This window comes from Aethina tumida, chromosome 3, assembly GCF_024364675.1.
Source record: "Aethina tumida isolate Nest 87 chromosome 3, icAetTumi1.1, whole genome shotgun sequence".
Classification (NCBI taxonomy): Eukaryota; Metazoa; Arthropoda; class Insecta; order Coleoptera; family Nitidulidae; genus Aethina; species Aethina tumida.
Window position 1 is genome coordinate 20,257,222 of NC_065437.1, and position 13,379 is coordinate 20,270,600.

A 13,379-nucleotide genomic window follows, 5' to 3' on the forward strand; every position below is an offset into this window, starting at 1 on the left:
GTAGTATTGTTATTAACAAAATTGCTAATTATTAATTAATTTGTATTAAACATGCTTTAATTGTTTTTGAATTATAAATATTTTTGTTTTAAAGTCTGCAGAATCTACTAACATTAACAAATGAAATTACTTAAGTCGGAAATCAAATACGACCTACTTTTCATGCTATTTATATCATGTGTTTATTTTAAATGTGTGGCTTTTCAGATCGGCTTGGAAAAATCTCCACGACCAAATGGCTAAACGTGAGGCGAAACTCACGGCAGCTGGAGAAGTGCATCGTTTCCATCGCGATGTTAATGACGCCTTCCAACGTATCCAAGAAAAGAAAGCCGCATTGGGTACGGAACCGGGTCGTGATTATAACTCTGCCGTGGCATTATTGCGAAAACACGACGCTTTCGAAAATGAACTTGTAGTGTTGGAGGCTCAGCTTCAAATTCTCGTCGACGACGCACACAAACTTAAACAAGTCTATCCGAGTAACAAGGCAGTGATTCAGAAGAAACAAGAGGATGTTGTTAAAGAGTGGAACATCTTAAAGGAAATGTCTGACTTAAGAAAAGAAAAGCTACAAGCCAGCGTGGACTTGCAGAAATTCCTTACCCAAGTTAGGGATTTGCAAAATTGGGCTACCAGTCTAACTGCGGCAATGAAAGCTCAAGAGTCGGTAAGAAGTGCAGCCAGGGCTAAACTCCTCGTAAACGAACATGACGCACTTAAAGCAGAACTCGAAGCTAGAGAACCTTTATATGAAGAATTGAGCGATAACTTGGAGGCAATGGAACAAACAGGTATAATTATTAAGTACACGTTTAATTTTCATTTAGTTTTTCCTTTAAAATCACAACCTCTCATATTTCAACTTCATCTTGTAAAATATAGAATGCAATTGTTACCGATTTCGTCTAATATTTTCTTCTGCAGATTTCTCTTTTAAAATATGATGTATACCTTTTTGTTAATCGCTTAGTATAATTATTGTACTCTTTATTGTCTTTATTTATATAATTTATTTGGTTTATTAGGGCATTATGCTGCCGCGGAGGCATCAGAACGTTACGCCAATTTAATAAGAGCTAGAGAAGAATTGCTCTCCGCATGGAAACATAAAAAGGTACATCTCATGCAACTAGTGGATTTACACGAGTTCTTAAGGGAAGCGAAGTTAATAGAAGATGCAAGCAATGCCCAAGAAGCGGCACTCAGCAATGTAGATTGTGGAGAAACTGTCGACGAAGTCAATAATCAATTAAAGAAGCACGAAGCTTTTGAAAAATTAGTACAGGTGCAAGACAAAAATACTGATACTTTAGTTGATCTCGGAAATAAACTGTTAAACCAAAATCACTTTGAAGGTCAGCAAATTGCTGACAAATTGGGAGAAATACAAATTAAGAGACAGAAGGTGCATAAACTGTGCAAAGATAAACAAGAATCACTTAAAGGTGCCCTCTTATACGCCGAATTTAAACGAGATGTGTTAGAAGCCAAATTGTGGATCAATGAGAAACAAAAGAAACTTGAAGTTGACTTAAAAGTAGGCGAAGTAACTAACCTAGAAGACAAAATTAAAAAACTACAGAAACATCAAGCGTTTGAAGCGGAAGTAAATGCTAATTCTCCTAGAATTGAAAAAATTTTGGTGAATGGCAACGTTCTTATTAATAAAAGACATCCGGAATCTTCCGTAATTACCAAACAGTCCAAAGAACTCCAAGTAGCTTGGTCACAACTACTTAAGGAAATGATGTTGCGTGGAAGAGGCCTAGAAGAAGCGCAAGACATACTTGATTTTAATAATCAACTTGATAAGATTGAAAGCTGGATCAGAGATAAAGAAGTGATGATTCAAGCAGGTGATACCGGCAAAGATTATGAGCATTGTCAACAATTACAACGTAAATTAGACGACGTGGACAGTGACATGAAAATCGACGACAATAGGATTAAGAATCTTGGCATATTGGCTGACAAACTTGCGAAACAGGGGCATACAGGTGTTAAAGAAAGACGAGATAATTTCGTTAAGAAGTGGCAATCTTTACAAGGTGCCTTAGCTGATTACCGCAATAAACTAGCGGCTGCATCAGAAATCCACGTATTTGATAGAGATGTTGCCGACACATCTGAGAGAATTGCTGAAAAACTTTTGACTCTTAGTTCGGACGACGTTGGAAAAGACCTTCCAAGCGTAGAAGCATTATTAAGAAAGCAAGAAGCTATTGAGAGCGAAATTAAAGCGGTTAGTGAAAAGATCGAGCAAGACCATCAAAGAAATGCCGTCCATCTTTCAGAATTATATCCTGAGACCGCAGACCATCTGCAAGAAAAATTGGACGCACTGCAGAAAAATTGGAATAAGTTACAAACTGTCAAAGATCAAAGGAAAAATATTTTGAAGAATGCACTCATTCATCAAAGATTTTTGCATGAAGTAGACAAATTAGATCAGTGGGTTGATGAAACAATTAAAAGGATGAATGCAAATCAGAAACCCAGAACTATATCCGAGGCCAAAGCTCAAATTGAAGCGCACGCCGAACTCCGTGCTGAAATTGATGGTCGCAATCAGGCATTCCAAAAAGCAACTGAAAGCATCAAATCATTCCCTGAAAAAGATCATCCAGACATTATTGAAAATATTCAACGTGCGAATAATTTACAACAAAAAATTTATGATGCTTGGAAACAACGTAGCCAAGACTTGGACAATCAATCAGATATTCAAAAGTTCAAAGAACAGGCTAATCAATTAAACAGTCTGTTGGCATCTAAAGAAGCGTTCCTTAATAATGATGATGTAGGAGACACTCCAAGAAACGTGGAAATATTATTACGTAAACATAAAGATTTTGAAACTACTACAGAACAACAGTTAACAAAGATTGCTGATTTAGAAAAGGAAGCTAAGAGAATTATAGATAGAACTGATGACGCCAGTGAGGTAACGGCAAAACTGCAGTCGATTATAAAGCGTAAAAACAAATTGTTGGAGAAATCAAAATTACGTAAGGAAACGTTGGAAAAATCCAAAGCCCTCCAAGAATTCTTGCGAAATATCAATGAAGTGGAAGGGTGGCTGTATAAAAAACTCCCAATTGCGCGAGATGAGAATTATAGAGATCCAAGCAATTTACAGAGTAAAATGCAAAAACATGCTACTTTCGAAGCAGAGGTATTTGCAAGCGGAGAACGTATACAAGATGTTGTAGAAGAAGGAAAAGAATTAATAGAAAATGAACATTATGCGTCAGAAGACATACAAGTGAGGTTGGAAGGCCTTGAGAATGACTGGAAACTCTTACAAGAAATGTCCAATTTAAAACGAGACAGATTAAATGAAGCACATCAAGCATTATTAATAAATCGTACAATTGATGAATTTGAAAACTGGTTAAATGAAGTGGAGGATCAAGTCAAATCAACCGATAAAGGTCACGATTTAACAAGTGCTAACAATTTACTAAAGAAACATCAAGCCTTAGAAAAAGATTATCAACAACATAAAGAGAATTGTGAAAGCATAAGTGAAGCAGCCGAACAATTCACCAAAAGCGGACATTTCCTGAGCGAAGAAATAAATGAGCGTGCCCACGATTGTACAACACGATATGATCAATTGAAAACTCCGATTGAATTACGAAAGTTCGCATTGGATTATTCGGTTAAATTGCAACAATTTATCAGGGACATTGACGATGAGTTGCAATGGCTAAGTGATAAAGAACGCCAAGCAGCTTCCAGAGATCTTGGAACAAGCTTGTCGTCAGTTCAAATTCTTCAGAAGAAACATCAAGCTTTAGAGAAAGAACTGGCATCTCGGGAACCTATCGTAGACCAACTTGTCACAAGAGCTGATAATTTGATAAAAAATCAGAATGTACCAGCCAATATTATTACTGATAAAGTGAACGAGATTAAAGAGAAATTCGCACATATACAAGACCTGGCCAGTATCAGACGGCTTCGACTTCAAGATTCATTGGAAGCTCAAGCAGTAAGTATATTTATTTTGTTATATACATATTTGGTTAAATCTTTAAATTATCAAAATTATATATTTATATTATTAACCATTAATTTAAATATATTTTTAGTTCTATCAAGAAGTATCTGAAGCTGAAGCATGGATAAATGATAAGCACCCATTTTTGGCATCAAAAGAAGTTGGCAAAGATGAAACAACTGCCCAATCACTTCAAAGAAAATTACAAGCTTTATCATTGGAAGTTCAAGGTTTTAAACCTACTATACAAAAATTAACAAAAACAGCAGATAGTCTCACTGCGAGAGAACATTTCGATTCCAAGAACATTGAAGCGCAAAAAGAAGACATCATAAGACAGTTTTCTGTGTTAAGTAAGTTGGTATCTGAAAGAGAAGTTCGATTAGCTGAAGCATTGCAATACTTTGGATTCGTTCAGGAGTATTATGAGTTACAAGAATGGATAAGAGATCAGCAAGCTAAAACTGATTCAGAGGAATACGGTAATGATTTAGAACATGTTGAACTTTTGATTCAAGCATTCGAAAATTTCTACACTAGTTTTGTGAGTAGTGAGCCCCGGTTAATATCATGTGTGGAGAATGGTCAAATAATTATTAATTCAAAGAGCAGTTACAGTGGGAAAGTGAAGGAAAAAGTAGAGGATATTAAGAAGGAATGGGACGATTTGGTCGAATTGGTATATGCTCGTAGAGATGCATTACAAGGCGCCAAAAAAGTTCATGTATTTGATAGAACTGCTGAAGAAATTATATTTTGGATTGATGAAAAAACCACTGAAGTTACTTATGACAACTACGATACCGATTCTGAAGGTGTGGCACAACAAATCCGTAGACATCAAGCTTTAGAAAATGAAATGAAAATAATAAAAGAAAAGATTGAAAATATTAAACAGGAGGCTAACAAACTGATTGAAGAATTCCCGGATACCAAAGATCACATTGAAGATACAGTTGACAGTACAAATAGTGCATGGGAGAAATTAGAAAGTAATGCAAATAGTAGGAGAAATAACCTTGAACAAGCTGAACAGTTGCAATCATACTTTGACAAATATCATGACTTATTGTAAGTATATATATTTTTTAATTTCATATAAGTTCTTTTAATAATTATTATTTTACAGGGCGTTTATTAACGAGATGTTGGCGAAAATAACTGCACCCGATTTACCACAAGACCCTATAGAGGCTAAACTATTAATAGATCGTCACAATGAATACAAAATTGAAATAGATAGAAAAAATCCTGAATTCCTGAACTTCTATTCTGATGGAGACAAAATTGTACAAGCGAAAAACACATTTTCTGATGAAGTGAAGGATAAGATTAACCTTTTACAAAATAGAATTGCACTTTTGAGTAATATTTGGGCTGAAAGAAGTATAATTTATGATCAAAACCTTGACATCGTTATATTTAAGAGGGACGCCAATGCCTTAGACAACTGGTTGGCGATGAGGGAAGGTACCCTTAAGGAAAACACTGAAGGTGATAACATTTTGCACGTAGAGGATCTAATCAGCAAGCACAGAGATTTCGAAGAAACCATAAAAGCACAAGAAGATAAATTCGAAAACTTGAAACGTAAAACAAAATTGGAGAACGCATTTGCGCAGCAGCTCGAAAGAGAAAGTCGGGCTAGGAAAGCGGAAAAAGAAAGGCAAGAACAAGAACGACTCGAGGCTAGGAAGAGAGTAGAAATGCAAAACATTGCTGAGAAACGAAAACAAGAAAACTTTAACAACACTCCAAAACAGGATGTCGTACAGGAAAAAGTAAATGGCAATCACAGTTCACATTATATTCCTGCAATTGATCCGCGACCAACAAATGTGAATATTAGAAAGACTAACTCTATAAATACGTACGATAGGGAAAAAGTAAGACGTGGATCTTCGGAACACGCCGTCAAACGAGCTGAAAGTATGCGAGTGAATCCAGTTGGAAAGCCACCTAAAAGAACTCCCTCATTCACAACTAGACGAAGGGGTTCTAAAGTTACTGAAAATTTGCCGACCCGGTTAGCTGAAAATATTGCACAGCCAATACACGGAGAGGTAGAAGGTTTCTTGGAGAGAAAACATTTACTAATGGCAGGTGGAAAGAAGGCATCTAACCGACAATGGAAGAATTTCTTCACCGTACTATGCGGACAGTTGCTATGCTTCTTCAAGAGTAAAGAAGAGTTTCTTACAAAATTAACTGCATGTCCTCCAATTAATATCCATAATGCGGAAACTAGCGTCGCCGATGATTATCACAAACGAAAGTACACATTCCGTTTGCGTGTAGTAGATGGCAGCGAATATCTATTTGCCTGTACTTCTCAAGAAGAAATGCACGACTGGATTAACAAAATCAATTTTAGAGCACATCTGGACCCCAAAAATCAATTAGTTCATTTCGACATTCCAAAGGTAAGTGATGTATCAAATTAACTATTTATATTTAAAATTATTTTTATTGTAGGATCATAATGATTTTGAAATGAGTTCCCAATCGAGCAGAACGTCAAGTCCGGATGTAGTCGATCATGTCACTTTGAGGCATGATCCATATTCTACAAATGGTAGTGTATCGTCCGGATCAAGTAGGCATACGATAGGTAATACTGACATAATATTTTACAACAAGTAGTCGTAAGAGTATTATGAGTAATATATGATTAAATACAAACTTTTAATTATTATCCTAGGTTTTCCTCGCTTTTATTTATTATTTCTTATTAGCATGATATATTGTCAAAAAAGAAAACGTTTTTGATGTTCGCACAAATATTAAATAATAATAATAATAAAATACAATTTGTGATAACTGAATACACTATCTAACATAGATAATTTACACTAACTGGAAATGAATAAGCATTCTAGTAAATATACTGATAAATTATTTGTCTGTATATTTACATCATTACTAACAAATTTACATTAAGAATATAATAAATTTCATTCTGTCTCAAATTGCAGGTAAACATTGTACTTTACTTATTTAAAGAGAAAAATGTTTATCTCCAGTTTTAGAACACGAGATTGTTTTGTAAATATATATTATGTAAATTTCTGATCTGTGTCGAGTGTCTACAATAATCTTATGGTACTAATTTAGGAGAAAGTCCACCACCTTTACCAATGAGTGACCCACCAAATAATTATGCAAGCCATCGTTTTACCCTTGAATCCAGTGGACATATTTATGGTTAGTTAGCATGCCGACACCCGATGAAAACTAATCACACACGACTTTCACTAACTTTCCTTCCAGCACATTTCTTCTTTCATGTTTTATCAATTGGTAATAGTTTACTGATATAATATGAATTAATTTTTAAATTACAAGCGAGAAAGATCTTGGTTAGTTTTATGTATTTATAGGTGCATAAACGAATTGATAAAACAAAATTGTTACTTTTTCTAATTTTTCTCTAGTTGTTTGTAAATAATTAAATTTAAATTTTATAACACGTATATTTTATATATTGTTACAGACACATCATATTCCCCACAAAAGTACGAGCATAACAGAACGTCGGATCCGGAAAAGAAAAAGAATATATTTGGATTATTTGCAAATAAAAAAAGGTCTTCGCAAATGTAGATTAATAAATTTAATTAGTTTTTAAGCATTTTTTTTGTTTTATTGTTTATAATAATAATTTTTGTATATATCATATTTTAATGTTACATATCTTATATTTATTGTTATATACCTAAATTTATAATAAAGATTATTACGTAAATTTGTATCCTATTAATAACTAGAAAATAAATATTGCGTAACTTATTATAATATATTATGATTATAATTGGTGTTTATTTTCTATACAATTAAATTACCGGCTTTTAGAGGTTTTACTCAATATCCCAGAATATAATTATTTGAAGTGAAAATTCAGCTTGAATATACTATCTACCCCTTTACCCATTGTTGTGAAAAATACTGATTTTTAACAAAATTGTAGAATTTTGAAAGTGTCGAATTTTAGCGATCAGATTATTTGTTACAACTGCAACAAATTTGAAAAGTGTAGTTTCAAAAAAAAAACGTGTTTAAAGATAAAATGATGGATTGTAATGAAAAAATGATTCATTGTAATGAGTAGATAAATGTCATATTTTGAGCTAATCTGCTATACCAGGTTCATTTAATTCACCTTCCTCTCCTTCAAATATTTTTAATCATAGGCCCCGAATTGATATAAGAAACATCACAGCAATTTGGAATCGTAAATCTCACGATTTTGCTTGATTAAGTCACATTTTGTACAAGTTTTACACATCACTAAATTGTTAATTGCTTAAAAATCCGAAACAAACAGTTCTATCCTTGAATTGGAGGATCGATCAAAATATTTTCACAATTACAAACCGAATAATAACACTAAAAGGCCCTGTAGTACACGTAACTATAACTGATAGGCGGCTATTCTTTAGAAGGCTATAATTCAAAATAATTTGAGATATTTATTTGAAATTTTAGTATGTTACTTCAAAATTTCACATTGAATGTGCCCTTTAAATTTAAAGAAATAAATGTTAAATATACGGAATCAAAAAATTCAATAAATTGTTTAAAAGCAATTTGCAATGAATTAAGGTGTCTTAAGTTGTTGTCAAATGCTTGAATATAAACAATCTCAATTTCTCTTCTTGGATATTCATTCCTAGTCATACAAAATACTTTGAGTTAACATGTTATTTGAGACGGTGATAAATAAAACATGAACTAAACTGAACATTTTGAATTTTATTGGTATTGAAGGACGTTTACCACTTGATATCTAAATATGGGTGTAGCCTTACTAAATTTTTGATCTATTTTCCTAATTATTTGTCATTTGTAATATTTTCCAAATGGTGCTATTCAAATGATCATAAAGATCTATTTTCATAAATTTTAAAATTATATTACATCCTACTTTCAAGGTTAGAATTTGAGAACAAATAATTGTGTAATACTGTAGAACTTATAGTAATTTGAAAAAACAAATTCAAACAACATAAAATTAAAATATTGTCACGCAATTAGAAATAAACACATTTACACATTAGAAAGATATATTTTTAAAGTAAATAAATGAAACATCACACTATTAATAACTAACTTATATTTTGCTAACTATATGTTACATAAATTACTTCTTGTATGACTCAATCTTGGCTGGACGTTCTGGAATGTCATCATAGAACTCAAAGAAGCCAGCAGCCTTGCCAAAGACAATGGTGCCTACGAAAGTAGCAATTCCCAGAGCCAAATGTCCATTGTACCTTTTTTGGTTGGCATCATAGTGGGTTTGCCAGCTGCCCTGCGGGGATGGCAAGTCATTGTAGGTACTTTGGGGTGCAACGTGACCGTGATTTCTGCGGCCAACTAAAAAATAAACGTTATTTAGCAAGCAGTATAACAATGCGTGTCATGAAAATTAAGTAGGCTTTGGTTAGTGACGGCGATAGAAAAAATATAAAAAACACTTTCATAATTAATTAATATTTACCTTGTTTGGCTACAGCTCTACCTAATACCCTTGGAGCCTGCATTTTGGTCTTTCCACTCTACTCAAGGAGTTATGCAACTACAATGGTGGTTTTCAATGTGAGTGAAGTTGGCTATGGAGGATTACAGATTATCCAACAAATTTGTTTCTATTTTTTATATTTTAAATCCTTTAAAAACAAATGAAACCCATCGAAATCTCCATTTAGGTAATTAATTTTAAATAAAATGAAGGTAAATATTCTATAAATAAAAATTAATTAAAATCACGACATTGGCGGGAATTTTAAATACATATTTAAGTTAATATAAAAACTGAATACTCCTGTTAAACAAATTGTTTAAACACCCTACAGATTTATATTATATCGTATTGTGAATTCAGTTTTATTAATTTTGAACTACCAATTACAACTTGAATAAAATAACTGAATTATTCCTAGAAAAGTAGTTGGGAACAAATAAAACACTGATGTAATAAAATCTAAATTTAATGTTAGTAATCCTATTTTTCTGCAGTCTTCAGAATTATTCTCGTACAAGTCATGTTCTTTAATTTATTATTTAATATCTTCATATACCACTTTCAATATTTTCTATCACAAGTAAATATCCACTAACTTTGAGGTACATAGATCAAACCAATTAGAATTCACTGCATATATTTTCAAGTGCTTTAATATGTAAAAGTATGTAATAAAAAATTTTATTTTAAAATTATCTTATTAAGATAAACTAGGAACATTCGTGAAATTAATAATTGACTTATAAATCCATTTATTTATACACATAATAAATAATAGCAACAAAAAGTTTCATAAACTTTTTATAAATAATGCAGTGATATTCTTTTTTGACTTTACCTTTACATAATTTAGCTAAAGGTCAGAAATTGCTACTTATAAATACAGCTTTATGTTAAAAACGGGCGATAGTACATATATGTTAAACATTTAAATACAATTAAAATGGTTAAAAGCAACAAGCATTAATGAAACAGATATAACAATATATGTAAACAAAATACATTAGAAATAGTATTCAAAACATGAAAAATGTTGTAAAAAAGGTATATAAAAGTTAATAATATTACATATATCTAAAAGTTCCTAAATATCTTATTTAGGCTCGCATTTCTTGAATTCGTAGTCCGATTCTTCGTTTCATTTCGGTGTATCTGGAAACATATCAATATAAAATATAAATTGTGTAATTGATTAAATTTTACTTACTTTTCCTTAATTCTAGCAACCTCTCGTTCTTCTAGGGCACTGAACTGGTTAAGAATGGCACGGCATTCGACAAGTGACAGATTCAAGAACTGAGCTACTTCACTGCTTACTTCTGGGGTGGTGTGTCCATCCATCACATATAATTTAGCGACGTCCTCATGCGGTCCCAAAAGCACACGTGATAATAAAGGGTAGTCGTCGTCTTTAAGTCTACGTTGTTCTGAAATTTATACAATTATTCCTCCCTCCATTTAATTCTTATAAGAACTATGAGTAAATTGCTTCGTTCACGTAAAACTAGCATCTAATGGTATCAGTTAATATAAAATTTGATTGATATTTACCTCCATTGTCCCGTACCACAAATAACGCAAAGTGGTTCGGATCGCTCTCCACCTTGTATTTTTCCAGCATCAGGTTGATCACCTCCTGCGAGTTCACAAGAGATGTAACCCAGACACTCATTTGACTACCGTACGGCGGAGTGAAGAAACTGGTCTCCCGATCGTAGAAATGGCCGTTGATTGAACAGCGCCTTTTGACTTTACTACGTGAAAGTCTCTTGCCTGGTCGTCTTCGGATTGCGGTTGAGCCGGTCTTTACTGGTCGTCGTATGACCACTTCCGGCTGCTCTGACATTGTGGAAAAGTCAGCTGTGCTTGCTATTGAGGAACTGAAAATAAATACGAGTTTAAAATATTGTGAGTTATTTAAAAGCGGTTTTGGTTTTAGGACACAAAAGATAAAATAAATATAAAATACAAATAAAAACAAAATAATAATAAATAAATATCACATCACGACTTGTTTACCTATCAAATTCGGGAGACTGCATATCTCGAACTCTGCCAAGGCAGTCTGGCCCAGATCTAGAGCGATTCAGATGATTACTATTCAGTAACCAACTGTCATCTTTGCTGAGAGACCTATTCAGTAATGGAAGATTTTCAGTATTGTCAGTGTTTGTGCCGTTGTCAGTCGTAGGCACGAGAGTCTTGGTGTCTTCAGTGGTCGTAATATCATTACTTTCGTCAGACGTACTACGGACATAATATCATTGATTATAAAAATTTACTGTCTTGATTTCAGTACAAGAAACATTCAGTAAATTTCATTCATTAAAAAATGTACTTACTTATCTGTTTTTGTACTGGTACTATTGCTATATGAAGAGCAGTTTGAGTCTATACTAGATTGTGATGGCAGAGGCACTGGCATTGTCTGATACATTTTGTCAGATTCATTATACTTTCTCTCCACCTGCAAAAGCTCATCAAACTCATCCCATTCCAAATTTTTGACATCCAATTTCGAAGGCAACGTTACACTTTTTGGAAGAGGTTCATGTGGTGGCGTTGTGGGACTGTTCTCGGGAGTTATTGATGAATCGGTACCGCTTTCGATTCCTGTATCTGATCTGCTAATATCAAAGCTTGTATTCGATGAACATGTTGAAATATCATTGCAACTAGTATCTCTTGATATGTTTTGTATTTCATCATCAGTATCGAATTCGGGACTAGAAGTGCGTACTGAGTTTCGTTTCCTGACGATAACTGTACGTTGATCATCATTTTCTTTTAAATGAATCACACCATGGACACCCCAATAAATGCGCAATGGCCCCTCCAAAATAAATCTACTGTTTACTTCACGACAACGTATTTCTCCACTTTTTCCTTCATAGAACTGGTTATAAACCTGTAAAAAACAATAAGTATTTTATATTTAACTTGGTATTTGTGTATTCTGGGAGAAATTTTTGATACAATAAAATATATATATATATATATATATATATATATATATATATATATAAATGTTTATTGTATTTAGTAATCTATATAATTACCTTAATTTTAGATTCTAACTGGTCCCTGGGTAGATTTGGCCCATTTGACATTTTAGGTGATTGATTTGGTTGCCCAAAACTTTTATGGGACTCCACCCTTGTCCCATGTCCAAATAACTGTGGACCAAATAGTGCTCCATAACATGGAACATGGCAATATGGCACTCCTTTGTGTTCTGCATGTTGTCCAGGATTTAATCTCTTTCCACACTCCTCACATCTCAAACATTCAGGATGCCAATTGTAGCCCAGGGATTGTTTTCTTTCAGCTATATAATACAACACAAAATAAATATACAAAAACAATAAATAAATTATTCATATTTGAAATCAATTACACAGTGTTGTATCGTGTAAAATAAAAGCATTTCGTTGAGGAAATCAGAATATTACATATGCAAACAAATAAAAAACATGAACACAACTCTGTTCAATGAAAACACTAACCAAAATAAACAGGTTTTCCGCACTTATGGCATTTCCACATGATTATGGGTTATTTTAAAGGTTGAAAAGGACGAGCACAAAAAAATAAACTTAAAATTTTGTGGAAAATAAAACATTTGTCTGCAAACTAGAAATACACCACTCAATGCCCCATCAGATGATCCCAATGCCACCGGTGTTGCCAGTTTGACCATCCATAGATTTCCCGCGCTGGGATTTTTTCAAAATAGAAACAATAGAGATCTACGAAAATTACTTCTGTACTTAAAATAGATTTGAACTAAATAAATTACATGAATTTTACAATAAAATGTAAATAGAATATAATATGCTAAAGAAC

General features: G+C 33.1%; 3 protein-coding genes across 4 annotated transcripts in view; 1 reads left to right on the plus strand and 2 right to left on the minus strand.

The window, feature by feature from the left end:
- Positions 1 to 7,754, plus strand: part of LOC109601834 (spectrin beta chain, non-erythrocytic 1) — a 37,614-nt gene extending 29,860 nt beyond the window's left edge. The window contains exons 11-17 of one of the 2 annotated variants that reach the window (XM_049965750.1): positions 208 to 794; positions 1,029 to 4,000; positions 4,101 to 5,080; positions 5,139 to 6,432; positions 6,485 to 6,620; positions 7,124 to 7,213; positions 7,503 to 7,754. In XM_049965750.1, coding sequence (XP_049821707.1) covers positions 208 to 794; positions 1,029 to 4,000; positions 4,101 to 5,080; positions 5,139 to 6,432; positions 6,485 to 6,620; positions 7,124 to 7,213; positions 7,503 to 7,612 — 6,169 coding nt within the window. In that variant the 3' untranslated portion in view covers positions 7,613 to 7,754. The remainder of the gene's footprint in view (positions 1 to 207; positions 795 to 1,028; positions 4,001 to 4,100; positions 5,081 to 5,138; positions 6,433 to 6,484; positions 6,621 to 7,123; positions 7,214 to 7,502) is intronic. The other variant, XM_049965751.1, reaches the window with a different exon arrangement.
- A 1,351-nt stretch (positions 7,755 to 9,105) lies between these two features.
- Positions 9,106 to 9,670, minus strand: LOC109601833 (uncharacterized). The gene is made up of 2 exons (XM_020018121.2): positions 9,510 to 9,670; positions 9,106 to 9,385 (listed from the first exon to the last, which is right to left on the minus strand). The coding sequence occupies exons 1-2, from the start codon at positions 9,550 to 9,552 to the stop codon at positions 9,150 to 9,152; spliced, it is 279 nt and encodes a 92-aa protein (XP_019873680.1). The 5' UTR covers positions 9,553 to 9,670; the 3' UTR covers positions 9,106 to 9,149.
- A 313-nt stretch (positions 9,671 to 9,983) lies between these two features.
- On the minus strand, positions 9,984 to 13,185 carry LOC109601827 (ras association domain-containing protein 4). The gene is made up of 7 exons (XM_020018116.2): positions 13,040 to 13,185; positions 12,593 to 12,861; positions 11,876 to 12,441; positions 11,553 to 11,780; positions 11,085 to 11,413; positions 10,741 to 10,960; positions 9,984 to 10,685 (listed from the first exon to the last, which is right to left on the minus strand). The coding sequence occupies exons 1-7, from the start codon at positions 13,077 to 13,079 to the stop codon at positions 10,631 to 10,633; spliced, it is 1,707 nt and encodes a 568-aa protein (XP_019873675.2). The 5' UTR covers positions 13,080 to 13,185; the 3' UTR covers positions 9,984 to 10,630.
- Between the last annotated feature and the right edge of the window lie 194 nt (positions 13,186 to 13,379).